Source organism: Musca domestica, unplaced genomic scaffold (assembly GCF_030504385.1).
Source record: "Musca domestica strain aabys unplaced genomic scaffold, Musca_domestica.polishedcontigs.V.1.1 112, whole genome shotgun sequence".
In the NCBI taxonomy this organism is placed as follows: Eukaryota; Metazoa; Arthropoda; class Insecta; order Diptera; family Muscidae; genus Musca; species Musca domestica.
In genome coordinates this window covers 2,027,366-2,045,262 of record NW_026712140.1, presented here as the reverse complement: position 1 = coordinate 2,045,262, position 17,897 = coordinate 2,027,366, and the positions used below count along the sequence as shown (strand labels likewise).

Here is a 17,897-nt window from a genome sequence, read left to right as displayed (position 1 = left end):
AAAATCCACATATTTAATTCAAAAAATACAAAATTATTTATTTAAAACAAAACCAAAAATACTTCAAATAATGAAAATAAACGTCTGAAATAAATTTATTTGTCTGGCTTATTTTTGATCAGCATGTCTTTGCACCGACATATTTTTAAAAATTCTTCTTTTCTGCAATTGAATTGCCTTCCGAATTTGGTCATCCGCTGGACCAATATTATTTGTTTTGGCCATTGAGACCGCTTCTGAAAATGAAAAAAATTTAAATGTATTATTTATATCGGGTTTTAAGACTATAATTATGCTTACCTAACAGAACACCATAAAAGTTTTTAAGTTGTTTAAAACTTTTCTTCCCTTGAACACCGTCGACATTGTAGGCCATGGTAACATTGTCGTTTAGGATGCATTTTAAGTTTTTGTGAACCCCGGCTGGTTCTAGCATTGATCTCATTGCTTTTATCTAAAGATAAACTTGATATACAGCTATTCATATTTATAATAAAAATGATGAAATATCTTACATATTGATTTCTATTTTCAGCATTTATTTCCTTGTCAATTTCAATTAATTGTTCTTCAGATTTTATTGGAAACTTCTGTATTACCGGAATTTCTTCGTATGTTTCCTTTAAAATTTTGGTCAACAATACTTTATTTTCCGCCAGTGCTTCTGCAACAAACTTGATCTGTCCTAAGATTATATGTTTATATATACATATATATATATATATATATAAATAATTTATTGAAAATATTCTTTTAAAAAAATTACCTTGAAGGACGTTAAATTGGTTTTGTAAGGATTCTGTATCCTTTTTGATACTCTCAATTGCCTTTAAAACATCATTGAGGTTAGTATTTGATGTAGGTATGTCTGAAATTAGAATAAAGTTAGAATATTTAGAAAAAATCCCATTAAATATAAAATAAACAAATACTTACTTTCAGAATAAGGTGTTAATGTTACGCGTTTTATTTTTTTTGGTGGGCTCGGTGAAGAAGACATGCTATATAGTTTTCTTAATGTGTAAATAAAAAAAAAAGTAAAAAAAGGTATTAAAAACAGGCGTGTAGAATAGGAATCAATACGGATTGAGAATTATAAGGAAATCGAATTGCTTTACATTCTACTTCACTTAATGGAAAGTTCTGAAGTTCGTCAGAAAGTTTGGAGTCAACTAAATAAATTCCTAATGAAATAGAATCACACGGTTCTTTATAAAAACTTCGAATATTTAAAAATTTGTGTCCAATGAGGGTTCCTCCATTTTCTTGCGAAAATCCATGAATATGAACAGGAATTCCGTTTTTAATATAACAGATGTTATCCGGTGCCTTCGAAGTCAAAGTACAACTTTTAAAATGAAATTTGGTTTCGTGTGCATTAAGACCTTTGTATTGTGTTTTGGTGCAAAACTTTTCTTCACAAACTTTCCTATAAATTTGTTCAAAAATCTTTGATGGCCTTTTTACGCATTTTTTTAAACTTTGTAAATAATTTTCAAACGAATAGCACGAATTTTCAGTTGGATTACCAATGAGGTCAATACTTTCTTTTAAATGAAGTAGATTATGTACATTGTACGAAACACTATTTCCTCCAAATATTAGCGGGAAATTTTGTACAAATAAATTGAGGAGAATTTCAATTGTATCCAAATTTTTCCCGCAGTGTTTGGGACAACACATCATTCTGTAAGAACAATGTAACAATAAAAATTCATAGTACACATCATCGTGTATTTCGTCTTTTAAAACTACAACACCTGTGTACAACAAAAACTGTCTGAACTCAGTGGCTTTCCAATATGAAATATCATCCAATGATCGTGGCTTTCGTGCAAATTCGGATGAAATATGACCACGCAGAGATAAAAGTTTTTTAGAAATGTTTTGCAAATTTTCCCTTGGCGCTGGAAAACAAATTTTCTTATTAATAAGCCTTAACAAAATTTTTCGCATTACGCCTAAATCCACTAAATGCATACAATCTAATGGTATTTGGGTAATCATTCGAACATTAAGGAATTCTAATGGCGTTTTTTGGGTTAAGTACTTCTTCGTGTGATGATGAGGATATTTTCGCACACGAAAATCTTCATCTGAAATAAGTATTTCCGATGTTGTGCTATATGTTAATGTTCCCTCACATTTCTTTCCTCGTTGCGTACATTTTGAGCATCCATGTCGTGATGCATGAGAAGGAGTGCCTGTAATGAATGCACGGGCAGGTGCGTCACAAAGAACTGCTCTAATGCTAATTTTACGGCCATTTAATTCTATGCCAGTTCCCAAGTATGGTGATACTTCATCAATAAAACGAGAAAGAAATTCCTCACATGTCGCTGGCTTACTTTTTCCAACGAAAACGCCAATTGGAAATACTGGTTGACTCTCTACATTTGTAATTCTTATTAATATTGGCCACAACTGTGTCTTGGAACTTCTGAAAAGTGGCAAACCATCTACGTTTATATCAATGATAATATTTGTGGGTAGATTTAATACTTCGGCTATCCTCTTTAAATGGAACGACAAACCAATGTGCATGTATGCACCACCAGCAATGTTTTCCACTATCGGTCTATTCGGGCAATGGAACTTATAAAATGGAGTAACAACTATATTTTCCTCTCTTAATATTTCAATAAGGTCCTTTACACAACTTCGTGATGGTCTGTGTTTTACATTCCATTCCTTCAATTTTTGGCTAATGCTTAAATTTTGACTTTCTTGTGCATTACTATTACATTCCAATTCTTCCACTTGTTCTGTTTCAGTTTCCACTAAGTCAGCATCTTCAATTTCATAACAATCATTTTCATTATTGGAGGTGTTGTCCATATTTCCTATCTCAACATTCATAAATCTGTCCACATATTTTTCCTTTTCATTCTTTATTAATCTTTTTAAATGCCGTTTGCTAATCATTTTACTTACCTCTAAACAAAAACACAAAACTATCAAATTTTACAAAACAATTTATATTTTATTACTTCACTGGTGGGAGCACACACAATTTATGACTAAACACTTGGATTGTTGATCAAAGAGTAAATGAAATTTGTCAACCACCAAGCTTTTTTTTTGCATCACACACATTCCAGAAAATAACGGAATCGAACAAAGAGAAACAAAAGAATATGTGAACTTACTTAAGTATCCCATGGTAAGGCGCAGTTGATACAATCGACGAACCGTTCATTTACTTTGGGATACTGAAATAAGTACATACCCTTAAATCAAAATCATTAATGGTGTATGCTATGAATAGTATCAATAGTATCATTCGTATTATACTAGTGGATACATAAGTAAGTACTGTAGGAAGTAATCGACGAAATTACTATAGAAAACCCGTCAATTGATGTTTTGTCGAACTAGCGGGAAAGCGCAAAGAGTCCTTTCTTTCTCTCTCTCTTTGTACCAAAGTGCAAACACATTTCATCAGTTATGCATGTAAGCGTGTATGTGTCTGTGTATATGTTTGCATTACGACAACAAACACTCAGAGGCATGACACTGCAAGAATTTCTAACGATTCACAACTACGACGACGACTAGTCCGGGAAACTGTGTTAACAAGATGCAATTTAAGGCAGTCAGCCAGGAAACACATTCTTAGATTTTTTATCTTCCTTTGCCAATGGACGTGCTTCAAATACCAATTGGATGATTTGTTCAACCATCAAACATTACAGATATTTCTGGGAAAGAAGCAACAAAAAAGGAAGGGAGAAATGGGAAAGCATTTCTCTTTGATGGGCTGCATCGACGCACACATTTGCTCTTTCCTGGAAGGTAAAACTATTTTGTTATATTTGGTTTCGTTTTAGATTATTTTTTGTTGAGACTGACTAGGTTGCCGTCTTTTATTCATGGGCCGATACAATTATAGGTTGGGAATTTACTATACGGGGTACAAAAATTCGCTGAAGGTAATATCCATATTATTTGATATGGATATATGAAAGTTAGCAGAAATTTTAGACTTGGACCCACTTTTAAACGTCGGACCACACTTTGTCGATATATCTATATTCGCCCGCTTGTCGGCAGATGATTCCACGTATAAACCATAACGGCACATCCCTAATTTTTCAATGGAATTTTGAACCGAATCGTTCGTATTCAAACCTAAATAAAATTTACAAATGTCAAGAAAACATTTGAAAATGATGGTCCTGCATGTGTAAAAAGAGTAAATTATACAATTTTTGAGTAATTCTTTAACAAACATCCGATTTTTGTTCTAAACGATAGTCTCTTTATACCCTACACCACAAGGTGGTCAGGGTATTATGTCTTTGTGCATTTGATTGTAACAGGCAAAAGGAAACGAGATATACCCATAGTTCCTTTTGATGATCTGCATAGAATCACTTTCTGAGTTGATTTATGCATGTCAGTCCGCCTGTCCGTCCGTCCCTCTGTCCATGTATTCTTGTGAACAAAATACAGGTCGCATTTATTATTCGATTGAAATTTTGCACATATCATTTTTTGGCCCAAGGACGAACCCTACTGAAATTGGAGATAATCGGTAAAAATTTAGATATAGCTCCCATATATATCTTCGTCCGATTTGCCTTTTTTTGTGCACCAAACGTGTAATACCGAATAGTATGAAATTTTGCACATACAACCAAATTAGGCCTGAAAATAAGTATGCCAAATTTGATCAAAATCGGTTCAGATATAGCTATAGCTCCCATATATATTGTTCATCCGATTTATTATTTTTGTCCTCCGCAGCCGTAATATGCACTCTGTAACAACAATATTTGGGAAAATATATCAAATGCAGCTCAGAAATGCCTTTGCTAAATTTTATCGAGATCGGTTCAGATTTGGATATAGCTCCCATACATAACTTTGTCCGATTTACCTTTTATTGTGCACCAAACGTCTAATATTTTCCCAAATTGGATGGAATTTGGTGAAGATCGGTTCAGATATAGCTATAGCTCCCATATATATTGTTCATCCGATTTGATGTATTTGTTACCTACATCCGTAATATGGACTCCGTAACAACGATATTCAGGGAAATATATCAAATACAGCTCAGAAATATCTTTGCCAATTTTTATCGAGATCGGTTCAGATTTGGATATAGTTCCCATATATACCTTTATCTGATTTCAAATTAATTTTGCACCAAATGGGCTTTGGCATATTTAGTCTTTTGAATTTTAAATTGTATGATTTGAATTGTGTATGATTGAATTCCCCCATAAAATCTTTTAATTATTAAGTGGAGCTCAACTAAATTAGCAAAGGGGTGTAGGGTATTATAAAATCGGCCCCGCCCAACTTTAGGACTTTCTTTACTGGTTTTAATTTTTATGAATGAAAGCAAAAAATTTCGAAAATAGCATCAAATTTTAGAATAAGTTTAGATTTGTTCGAATTGGTCACCTTTGGCAGGAATTATGGCCTTAAACGGCCAATGAAACCATCACACAATGCCCGAATGTTGCTCTGCGGTATTTTGGCCCATTCCCGGCGAAGCGCTTGCTTGAGGTGATCGACACCTTGGTATTTTTTAGTGCCAACCTTGCTTTCCAAAATACTCCAGACACAATTGTCCAATGGATTGGTATGCGGAGATTTCGGTGGCCAATGTATGCTGGAAATAAGGCGAGGAACCTTATTTTATAACCATTCTTGGGTGGCGTGTGCTGAGTGCGATGGTGCTGATCCTGTTGTAATGTCCAAGGTCTGCGGCCAAAATGTTTGCTCACCCAAGGCTTTAATACACCCTCCAGAATATTTTCGAGATAATATTCGGCAATTTATTCTGATGCCACGGTCGATTAATACGTATATGACCGGAGAGCGACTGTCGGCTGTTATGGAAGCCTACACCATCACCATGGGTGGCGTTGGAGTTCTGGTGGCCAACCGAAGGTGCACATTTTCAGCTGACCTCTTTGGCGAGTAAACACAATCATTTTGTTTGTTTACAAACTGCTGGACAACGAATGTTTTCTCATCGGAGAAAACCAAATTCGGCAGTTCACGATACCCAGCGAAGCAACACTTTAGCTCTTTTGAGTCTATTTTCTTTCCGTTGCGGTGTAACTTCTTGCACTTTTTGAAATTTCCATGGCTTTACCACGAGATTATTTTTTAATATTCGCCGAATGGAATATTGCGATATGTTCAACCCAAGAACCATTTTTCGGCCACTTCGACGCGGGTTTCGATGTAGTCGCTTCTTTACTTTTCGAACCATTTCTGCTGATGTTGCTGTTTTCTTCCGTCCCCTTCCTTGACGTCGAGCTACGCTCACATTATCACGGTGACGAGCGATGATACGAGACACAAGAGATTTATTCACATTTAAACGCTTGAGTGCTCTAACGATAGCCACTTGTGGTTTTCCAGCCAAGTATAAAGAAATTACACTATCACGCTTGAATTCCATCACGAATAACTTTTTTTCTGGAAAATTCTCACCAAAATGCTTTTGTATGCTTGGAAACAATATAATGAGCTGTCACTGGAATAATTTTAACAGCTGTCGGACGAGTGGCTTAGAAATGATAGCAGTTTTTCCATCTCACCCTGTATATCAGTTATTTCAAGAAGTCTCTCAACCAAATAATCTCTTGAATTATAACCTGTTTTCTGCTATTATTTACGGGTAAGTGAAGTATCAGATATCTGACCTTAAGACGGTCCTGACTGTGGTCCTGACTACTGCAGACTATGTGACGAAGAGCTGGACACCAAGATGTATCATGATATTAAACATGAGAGAAAGACTATTTGTTAAGTGGGAGATAGAAACTCAAACATTCTTCTCTGACGTAGATCGCTTCATCTTTTATAGGTTTGGTTAAAACATACCTGGCTAAGCAATCCACTCAGCTTAAACACTTTTGAAACCCCTTCTTTTCCGTTTTTATATTTTTCTCTGACCTATCACTTCTTCCTGGGATGAACACAATGGACTAAAAGTCTGCGAATGAAACATCTGCCGACTTAAACCGCACCAAATCCTACAACAGTTTTGGCTAATATAGTTCAGGGTTGAAGTCTATTAAACTAGAACCTCAACCAGCCTTCTTTTTAATTTTCCCATAACCATCACATTGTTTCACAGTGACATGTATACTTCTTCCACCAATTAAGGCACAATTCTATATTTAATTATATTTATATTTTCTTCTAACCCGATTTTGTACTTCAAGAGATTTTGGGTTGAAAAAATCATACAACTTGTGTTTGGTATTGTGTAGGTCTAAATATATCCTTCCAAAAGTCTCCTTCCCTTACTTCATTTACTGGGTTTTAAAGGGTTGAATGTATAGTCCCTTAAAAATAAATATAATACGTTGTTATCCCAAATTACAGAATTGTATTTTTATACCCACCACCTTGGAAAGGAGGGAATATTATCTTTGTCATTCCGTTTGTAACATCATTAAATATTCGTCGATTTAACGATGCCGTCTGTCTGTCCGTCTGTCTGTTGAAATCACGATACAGCCCACATTATTTCACGTAGAGCGCCAAAATTTAGCAGAGCAATTTGTATTGTGTCTAGGATGGTTGGTATTGAAAATGAGATATATCGGTCCACGTTCTGGTATAGTCCCCATATAACGGTTCCTCCCGATATTCGGTATTTTGATGATTTATGCCAGATTTTTTCACGGATTTGTCTGAAAATTTGTATTTGTTGGTCATAATGGGTTCCAGCTCCGGTGGCGAAACATTGCATGTATGGGTCCATGATTTGGTATAGCCCCCATATAACGGTACCTTCCGAAATTCGGTATTTTGATGGGTTTTGCCTCATTTTTCACTGATTTGTCTAAAAATTGGTATTTGTGGGTCATAATGGGTCCTAGTTCGTGTGGCGAAACATTATATGTATAGGTGCATGTTTTGATATGGTCTCCATATAACGGTACCTCCCGATATTTGGCATTTTAATGGCTTTTACCACATTTCTTCTAATGTTTCCTTTACCCTAAGGTGGAGGCTATTAAAAGTTTGGCCCGGCCGAATTTAATGTTTTTTTACTTGTTATTTTAACTGTAATTAGTTGGACTCGAAAAAGTTAATAAAGTCCATTCACCCACATTCTCATATTCAAATGAAGAAATTTAAAATCATCTAAATTTCCCATACCTCTTCAAGTCTCTCAAAACGGCTGTTCAATTTCCCATGGGTTGCACCGAATACCGTATAATTATTAATATTACTTTTTTTTCCAATTCACCTTCCTCGCACGCCATGACTCAATTCAAATGTCTCCCCAGTTGTCATTGAAGACAGAAAAAAAGAGGTTACAACAAATGCCATAAAGTTATAACGGTTTTTTGTTATTGTCATACACACACACATATAGAAATGTAATATTTATTATTTTCAATTTAATAAATTAAAAATTCCTTGAACTGAACGAAAGAAAGGAAAACAAGAAAATAACTTTTTGCTTTTGTCATTTAGCTTTGTTTTTCTTGTATTTCCAGCAATGAAAGTGCCTTGCTAATGGTTATTGTTATTTGAATAATTAACAACAACAAAAAGAACAACAACAAAAACATGAGTATTCAAAAGCTCGGGCGCATTTAAGTAATTTGGTTGGTTGGTTGGTTGGTTTGCCGGTTTGTCGTTTAGGAGACAAGGAAGAAAAGTTAAGGTCACAATGTGGTCATAAAACAAGAAAAGACAGAAAATGACAGTAACAGCAACCAAAAATAACAACAACAACAACAACAAAAACAACCACAATTACCACAAGTAATAAAATTAAATGTTCAAAAGTTCATGTGTATGTGTAGAGGTTCACACATACATGCAACAAGAATTTGTTGGGGTCTTCGTGAACGAACTCTGGGGAAGGCATGCCCCGGCTCGTTGGGCTACAAATGCATGCAAGGGGATGAAAACTGACGTAAGCGAATTTTTAAAAGAGTATTCAATAGATTATCTTATTCTCATTAAACTTCAAGAAATTTTGAAAGGATTAGAACAAAAGTATGGCAGTTTAAACCCTCTTCTAAAAAATTTTACAATTTAAACAGACAGGGGTTAAATAGATATGACAAGTGCTAGATATAGCAAATATTCTGCCAAAATCCAAAAGGAAAATTTTTGTATTTAATCCAATGTCTCTCACAAAAATAACACAAAATATAAAACCTTTGGCAGGTCTTCTCAAGGTAGAAGATCTTTGGAGGTCTTATATAGATAAAATAACTTCTGCGGATATTAATACAAGTCATCTGTAGATGAAACTTTTCATTATTTATATAAGGCCTTTTGCAAGTCTATGGGCAAAAGACATTCAAGATAGAACATTTGTTTGTAGGCCTTCTAAAGATAGAAAAGTTCTGTTGTTTCTTTTATAGCAGGGTGCCTCAGGCCTTATATGGAGAGCATATCTTCTGTAGGTCTGCCATAAATAGGGGACTATCAGCAGGTCTTCTAAAGAAGAAGAAGAAGCATTTCTGTGTGTCTTCTTTCTATACAGATGAAATTCTTCAGTACTTCTACAGGCAGGAGTACTTTTCCGAGTCTTCTTTAGATAGAAGGCTTACAGTACGTTTACATATAAATGGGTTAACCCACTGGATTTGGATTAAAATTGTCATATCCATTACTTATACTTCAAATAAATCCTCTTGAAGTAGGTTAACCCTGCAAAAAGTTCTAACGTAAACATGGCATTACTCTAATAGAATAGATTGTAAGGATCAATATCACTTTTAATGGTAGAAGAGCTATTCTAGGTAGGTTTTTAATAAATTAAAGAACACTTTATGTAAGTCATCTATAGATGGAAGATTATTCAATTTAGAGTTCCGCGCGGGTCAAAGGTCTTTAAAGAAGATGTTTTATACAGGGTGAGATAAGAAACTGCAACAAATTAAAACGCCATAATTTTTACATTTCTTTTTTAATTGTACTCAATGAAAGCAAAAAATTTCGGAAATAGCATGTCGGTAAAAAACAGCAACAAATTTAAACGCCATAATTTTAAAATTTTTTTATTGAATGGAAGCAAAAAATGTAGGAAATAGCATCAAATTTTAGAATAAGGTCTGATTTGTGCAAATTGGTCACCTCTGGCACGAATTATAGCCTTCAAACGGCCAATGAAACCGTCACACGCTACCCGAATATTGCTCTGCGGTATTTTGGCCCATTCCCGGCGAGTGCCAACCTTGACACCAGTGGCTGGATTCTTGTTCTATGAAAATATGAAATGAAAAATATTTTCCTTATAAATTTTTTCATTTGACATTTCTTTCCTTTATAAAAGTTTTCATTTCACATCTTCATAGAACAAGAATTAAGGCCCAGACACAATAGTCCAACCGATTGGTATACGGAGATTTTGGTGGCCATAAATGGAAATGAAGTGAGGGACCTCAATTTGTAACCATTCTTGAGTGGCGCATGCTGAGTGCGATGGTACTGAGTACTGTTGGAATGTCCAAGGTCTGCGGCCAAAATGTTTGCATGCCCAAGGCCTTAATACACCCTCCAGAATATTTTCGTGATAATATTCGGCATTTATTCTGACGGCACGGTCGATTAATAGGAGCGGCGAGCGACCATCGGCTGTTATGGAGGCCTACACCATCACCATGGGTGGCGTTGGAGTTCTGATGGCCAACCGAAGATGCACATTTTCAGCTGACCTCTTTGGCAAATAAACACAATCATTTTGTTTGTTTACAAGCTGCTGGACAACGAATATTTTCTCATCGGAGAAAACCAAATTCGGCAGTTCACCACTTTCGGTCAACCGAAGCAACTCTTTAGCTCTTTTGTGATTATTTTCTTTCTGTTGCGGTTCACGCACTTTTTGGAATAGCATCTTTACCCCGAGCTAATTTTTCAATATTTGCCGAATGGAATATTGCGATATGTTCAGCTCACGTTCCATATTTCGGCCACTGCGACGCGGGTTTCGATCAAGTCGCTTCTTTACTTTTCGAACCATTTCTGCTGATTTTTCGAGTCTTCCGTTGGTTGTTGTTTTCTTCCGTCCACTTCCTCGACGTCGGGCGGGCTACGCTACCAGCATCACGGTAACGAGCGATGGTACGAGACACAAATGATTTATTCAAATTTAAATGCTGGAGTGCTCTAACGATAGCCACTTGTGATTTTCCACCCAAATATAAAGAAATCACACTATCACGCATGAATTCCATTATGAATAACTGTTTTTCTAGAAAATTCTCACCAAATCTTTTATACGCTTGTAAACAATGTAATGAGCTGTCACTAGAGTAAGTTTAACAGCTGTCGGACTAGTGGCTTGAAAATGACAGCAGTCTGAAGTTGGTTGATTTTTTTTAGAAGAGCTCTTCTAGATTAAAGAACTTTCCACTGGTCTTTAAGAGATTGAATGTATTTTTCGAGTTTTCTATATAAGGAAGACCTTGTGCATGTTTTTATATACGAGAGATTATTTTATATAGAAGGCATTTTAAAAAGATATACTAAAGATATTTTTAAAGATGAACTTTTCCAGGTCTACTATATTTATATAGCGTAAGTTTCTATATATGAAAGACGCAATGTCCCTTCCGCAGGTCTCCATAGAAACAAGTCTATAATTTAAATACTATTTTACATATGTATTGCCGTTATGTCATCTTGTTTTGAATGATGATGATTTCGTCATAATTCCAAAAACTCTTTTCAATATCACTCGAAAAATTCTAGTCAGCCGGTCTTTCGTCATTCGCCACATTATTATTCCAACCATATGGCAAAAATTTATTTAAAAAAATATATATATTTCAATGAAAATCCTTAAACCACACGAAATGACAGTGCCTCATCAATTATGATAAACACATTACATGTCCGGACACTGCTCAAAGACATTTGACGAATTGTTGCTTTTTGCGTTGCTCATCTTTAGTTTTCATTAACATAAATGGATTCAAACATATTTCACCCTTTAATCTCTACGAATTTGTTTTTCAAAAACCCAAATTGCGTCCTTTACTCAGTCGTACACACGCTCACACACCCACTCTCATATAAAAGGGTTTCTTTTAGTATTGTGACCGAGTGTCCTAGAAGAAATGCCACTGTCATAGTTTTGATACTTTTAATCTCTAGTCTACAATGGCAACTATCACATCACAGTCTTGGGGGCAGGATATACAGGCAGATATACACACTTCTTTACATATGTACATTTTCCTATACGCTTCTAGACATAAAGGTCATGTAAATGTTTATTGCGTAAAAGGGCCTTCCGTTTGTGGGGCATTCCGCAAAAAATTCGTTCTATATAAAAAAAATGTTGAATGAATTGGCTAAATTGAAGAATCGATAAATCCGAGTATTGCTTTGGCATTGGCTTGTGATTTTCCTTCACCATCTGTAGCAGAGAAAACGAGCCGTTAAAGTTTCAATTTATAACAGCCTGATTAAAATTAGTATAATATTGGCTCCATCTAGAATATCCATATATTGAATAATTTAACCAAACCAAAACTAAAGATATAATCCATCGTTGCCACAGATCTTCGCTTCGACCGACTTAAAGGCTCCTTCGTCCCATTCGAGATTCGTGATTACTTAAAATTTTGGAGTGGATCGATATATCTCTTAGCCACTCTGGATTTAGTATTGACATAAACACAGTTATGTTCATTTGACAGACCATCCCATCCAATAACTACCACGAAAACGGGCGCAAAATAAAAAAAAACTAGTTGATATATTTGAGATCAACTAGTTTTTTTTATTTCAATGTTGGAAGTTCTGTTATGTGAGGGTTACACCTATATTGAATATTTTTGCAAGGATTCTAATTATATTCACAAATATTACAAGAAAGAAAGCTTTAACAAAATCCGTTAAAAATTCTGGTAAAATCTTTAAAACACCGAATGTAGCCTTTATATTAGGATCTATACGACGACGTGGACCTGCACAGACCGTTATGTGGGGCTATACGAAGTTCACGACTTGCACAGACAATTTTCTGTCATCGGCTGTAGTATCCATTACGAACTTCAAGTACCAAATTTGAAACATTTCCTGTGAATAATGTCGCTAAAATCATCAAAATACCGAATATCGGGAAGTATCGTTATATGGGGGCCATACGAAGACGTGGACATGCACAGAAAATTGTCTGTCTTAGACTGTAGTATTCATTTCCAACATTAAATGCCAAATTTGAAACAATTCCGGTGAATAATGTCGCTAAAATTATTAAAATACCGAATATCGGGAGCTACCGTTATATGAGGGCTGTACGAAGACGTGGATCTGCACGAGAATTTTCGGTCATAGGCTGTAGTATCCATTACGAACCAAATTTGAAACAATTGCGTCGAATAGTGTCTCTAAAATCATCAAAATACCGAAAATCGGGAACTACCGTTATATGGGGGCTATACGAAGGCGTGTACCTGCATAAACTATTTCCTGTCCTAGGCTGTAGTATCCATTTCTAACTTTAAATGCCAAATTTGAAACAATTCCGGTGAATAATGTCGCTAATATCATCAAAATACCGAATATCGATAGGTTCCGCTTTATGAGGGCTATACGAAGACGTGGACCTGCACAGACAATTTTCTGTCATAGGCTGTAGTATCCATTTCGAACTTCAAATACCAAATTTGAAATAATTCCGGTGAATAATGTCGCTAATATCATCAAAACACCGAATATCGGGCGGTACCGTTATATGGGGCTATGCGAAGTCCACGTCTGGCTCAGACAATTTTCTGTCATAGACTGTAGTGTCCATTATGAACTTTAAATACGAAATTTTATACAATTCCGGTGAATATAGTCGCTAAAATCATCAAAGTACCGAATATCGGGAGGTACCGTTATATGCGGGCTATACCAAAACGTGGACCTGCACAGACAATTTTCAGTCATAGGCTGTAGTATCCATTACGAACTTCAAATTTGAAACAATTCCGGTGAATAATGTCGTTAAAATCATCAAAATACCGAATATCGGGTGGTGCCGTAATATGAGGCTATACGAAGTCCACGTCTTGCAAAGACAATTTTCTGTCATAGGCTGTAGTGTCCATTATGAACTTTAAATACGAAATTTGATACAATTCCGGTAAATATTGTCGCTAAAATCATCAAAGTACCGAATATCGGGAGGTACCGTTATATGGGGGCTATACCAAAACGTGGACCTACTTGACTCATATACCAAAAGTCCTGCAGACACACATTTGAGTAAAATTTTATCAACCTATTTCATTTCGTTCAGAAGCTAGAGTGATTTCGGCAGACGGACAGACGGACGGACATCCCTAAATCGACATAGAATTTTATGCTGATCAAGAATATATATATTTCGTGTGGTCTTAAACATATATTGGGAGGTTTTACAAATGGAATGACGAACTTGATATACCCTCCATACTACGGTGAATGGTATAAAATTAGACTTCTTCGGCTATCTCCCCGAAAATGGTCAAGAAGTGCAACAAAAACTGTAATCTTTCTGCTCGTTTTTCCGCGTATGTTATATATCTCATTTATTGTCCGGTTAAACGAATAAATAAGTGCTTCGTACGAAAGTATTTTCTGTGTACCAAAACAGTACGAATATAAATTCTCCGAATCAAAAATAACCCTCTCATGAAATTTCAAGATTTTACTATCGATTGTAACCTTTAAACCAGTTAGTAACAGAAATATACCTTATGTTCCGCATTGTCTTTCCATGATCTTCAATCTTAATCTTTTCTCAAACTTATAAATACTATCTGTCAGCTGAAATACTCTGTTACGATAAAATACTGTTATGGATAAATGTTTACAAATCGTATATGGGATAACCCATATACACGTGTGCTGAGTACGGCAAGGAAAAAATTACCAATAAATTGTTGCTGCCATCTCCTGCTTATAGTTGGGGTGCTTACGGTTGTTTTGTTGCAAACATAAATTGTGGGGATATCTTAATTTATGGGTACGTTAACTTGAGCCTGTAACACCCTCACATGGTGGACCATTTCCCCTCGTACTGGATTAACACGTTTTTGTCACCAACAACTAGTTATGTTTCGTGTGGAACCCTTTCATTAATAGCGGGGTGTCATGTAGAGGCAATCTATTTCATAGAAAGTCGTAACTCAATGTTAAATGGCCCTACAACCAGAAAAGAGTATATTTTTCTCGTTGTTGTTACTGTTCCGTTTTTATTGTCGTTCAGCATCCAATGAATGTCAGATGACGCACTGCCCCAAGGGATGTTTATCTTGGTGTCTGTTTTTATGAGTTTAGCAAGCTCAAATTGGTGTAGTTATCGAATTTAGCTGTTTACTTTACTTTGGTTAGATGGAGGACCTTTCTTTCGCCCACTGTCTGATTGGTTGAGAACAGAATTAATCTAATTTTGTAAAAACATGTTTGTTTCCCTTCGGTTTTTCTTGTTTTTTTTTGTGAAAAGTAAAGGGAGAACAAAACTTTTCACTTTAACAAATTCCCATTTTCCAGTCCTTAACCACACATTAGGTCGATCAATACCAATACATACACAATACATGCACCCACTCATACAATACGCCAACCTTAACAATTTTTTCGTAATGTCATTACATTGAAAAGTTTTGTAGGCCAGCGGCAAAATGTGTCCTTACAACAATGTCGATGATTATATCGATGACAATTACGTAAAGTAGAGCCCCAGGACCCCACACAAATGTTTGGCGGAGGTATGCGAACAACTTTTAAGTAATGTTATAAATTCAACTGAAATTAGAAAATGTTGATATATAAAATAACTGTTAAAGTTGTAGGTATGTTGTGACATGTAAGTATATTTCTTAAAAGCCTAAATGTATTTTTTTCCTCTAAGCATTGTATTAACATTGTTCCAAACTACATCGTTAATAAAATTTGAAAATAAATGGGTTGTAATAAAATATCGAATATTGTAACAATTATTACAAAATCAAAAGGGGTATCGATATTTTATTCACATAACGTAGTATGAGTTTGTTAGTACAACAGTTTCGCAAAACAGTTATACGTTTGCATCTTTTATTTTTCATGAAATTTTTCGCTCAGAAATTAAAAAAAAATGTTTCCTACGAAAATCTCATCAACTCTGCGATTTTTTGTTAGTATAACAGTTACACAAAACTGTTATACAACCATTTACATGCAGAAAATTTTCTAAATTTATTTTTTCCATAGAATTCCTTCAAATTTACCTAATCTTGATTAGTATAACACTTTCAAAAAAACTGTTATACTGAGCTTTCATTGCAGGAATTGCAATTAGAAATGTTTCACAAACTGTTATACAACCATTTTTAAGCAGAAATTGTACTAGCTTTATTTTTCCATAGAAATTCCTTCAAATTTGTTTAACTTACAGTAGTATAACAGTTTAACAAAACTGCCATACCTCAAATAAGCAAAATTTTCTGCGGCATAACAGCATAAGGTTTGAAGCATACGGAAATGTTGGTCCTATATATTTTGTTGTATCCATCGATTTCACTTCAGACATTTAATACCATCTAGCAATGCCTATTTGGTGTCCATATCAAACTTTTCGTAAAGTTCCACGGTCATACACCAATTATTCTTTCTAGGCCAACCATCAGTAACTTTTAGAGGGATAAACAATTTTCAATAATTTATGTATCAACAGAATCAGAGGTAGAAGGGGTCAATTTCAAAACTGGAACCCGCCCGCCGTCAATATGTCAGCTTATAACGGCTAAAATTTGCCGCCAAAAATTAGGAGAACAAATTGTGTTCTGATATTTTTAAGCAAAATTGTATTAAAATTTCAAAAAACTTGAAGAACTTTTGTTAATTACTAAATTGTTTTTACTATTTTTATGGCGGTAAAAATAAGCTTCCTCTACCACTTTCTTCACATAAAAGACCGTCTATGCAATGTGGTTTTTGACCAGTAATATCATGGGTTTACTTTGATTCGGCGGAGTAATAAAGAATATAACAGGGAGAAATAAATCTATATACAGGGTGAGATAAAAAAAAGCTGCAACAAAGTCAAACGCCATAATTTTTACATTTTTTTATATCCTCCACCTTGGAAAGGATGGTATATTAACTTTGTCATTTTGTTTGTAACATCCTTAAATATTCGTCGTAGACCCCATAAAGTATATATATTCATAATCAGCATAAAATTCTAAGTCGATTTAACGATGTCTGTCTGTCTGTTGAAATCACGATATAGCCCACATTATTTGACGTAGAGCGCCAAAAATTAGCAGAGCAATTTGTATTGTGTCTAGGATGGTTGCTATTGAAAACGAGATATATCGGTCCACGTTCTGGTACAGTCCCCATATAACGGTACCTCCCGATATTCGGTATTTTGATGATTTATATTTTTTCACGGATTTGTCTGAAAGTTGGTATTTGTAGGTCATAACGGGTCCCTGTGCGTGTGGCAAAACATTGTATGTATGGGTTAACGTTTTGGTATAGCCCCCATATAACGGTACCTCCCAACATTCGGTATTTTGATGACTTTTGACACATTTTTTCAAGAATTTCTCTGAAAATTGGTAGTTGTAGATCGTAATGGGTCCTAGTTCGTGTGATGAGTCATTGTAATTACAAGTCCACGTTTTGGTCCACCGTCACACACTGCCCGATTGTTGCTCTTGCTTGAGGTGATCGACACTTTGGTATTTTTTAGTGCCAACCTTGCTTTTCAAAATACTCCAGACACAATAGTCCAACGGATTAGTATCCGGAGTTTTTGGTGGCCATTGTGCGCTGGAATTGAAGAGAGGAACCTTATGTTGTAACCATTCTTGGGTGGCTCGTGCTGAGTGCGATGGTGCTGAGTTCTGTTGGAATGTCCAAGATCTGCGGCCAAAATGTTTACGTGCCCAATGATTTAACACACCCTCCAGAATATT

General features: G+C 35.3%; 2 protein-coding genes across 3 annotated transcripts in view; both read right to left on the bottom strand.

The window, feature by feature from the left end:
- LOC101894508 (cGMP-specific 3',5'-cyclic phosphodiesterase) overlaps positions 1-17,897 on the bottom strand; it is a 219,042-nt gene that overhangs the window by 68,309 nt on the left and 132,836 nt on the right. The window lies entirely within an intron of this gene.
- On the bottom strand, positions 13-3,342 carry LOC109612910 (uncharacterized). Its single transcript, XM_059132182.1, has 7 exons — positions 3,230-3,342; positions 2,935-3,073; positions 937-1,013; positions 767-868; positions 516-685; positions 301-454; positions 13-236 (listed from the first exon to the last, which is right to left on the bottom strand). Exons 3-7 carry the CDS (start codon positions 998-1,000, stop codon positions 109-111), a joined length of 618 nt encoding a protein of 205 aa, XP_058988165.1. The 5' UTR covers positions 1,001-1,013; positions 2,935-3,073; positions 3,230-3,342; the 3' UTR covers positions 13-108.

Coding starts and splice junctions, on each gene's coding strand:
- LOC109612910 (XM_059132182.1), bottom strand. CDS start 1,000: ATGTCTTCTTCACCGAGCCCACCAAAAAAAATAAAACGCGTAACATTA. Junction 686..766: donor CCAATTTAACGTCCTTCAAG/GTAATTTTTTTA, acceptor ATATAATCTTAG/GACAGATCAAGTTTGTTGCA. Junction 237..300: donor CTTTTATGGTGTTCTGTTAG/GTAAGCATAATT, acceptor TTTCATTTTCAG/AAGCGGTCTCAATGGCCAAA.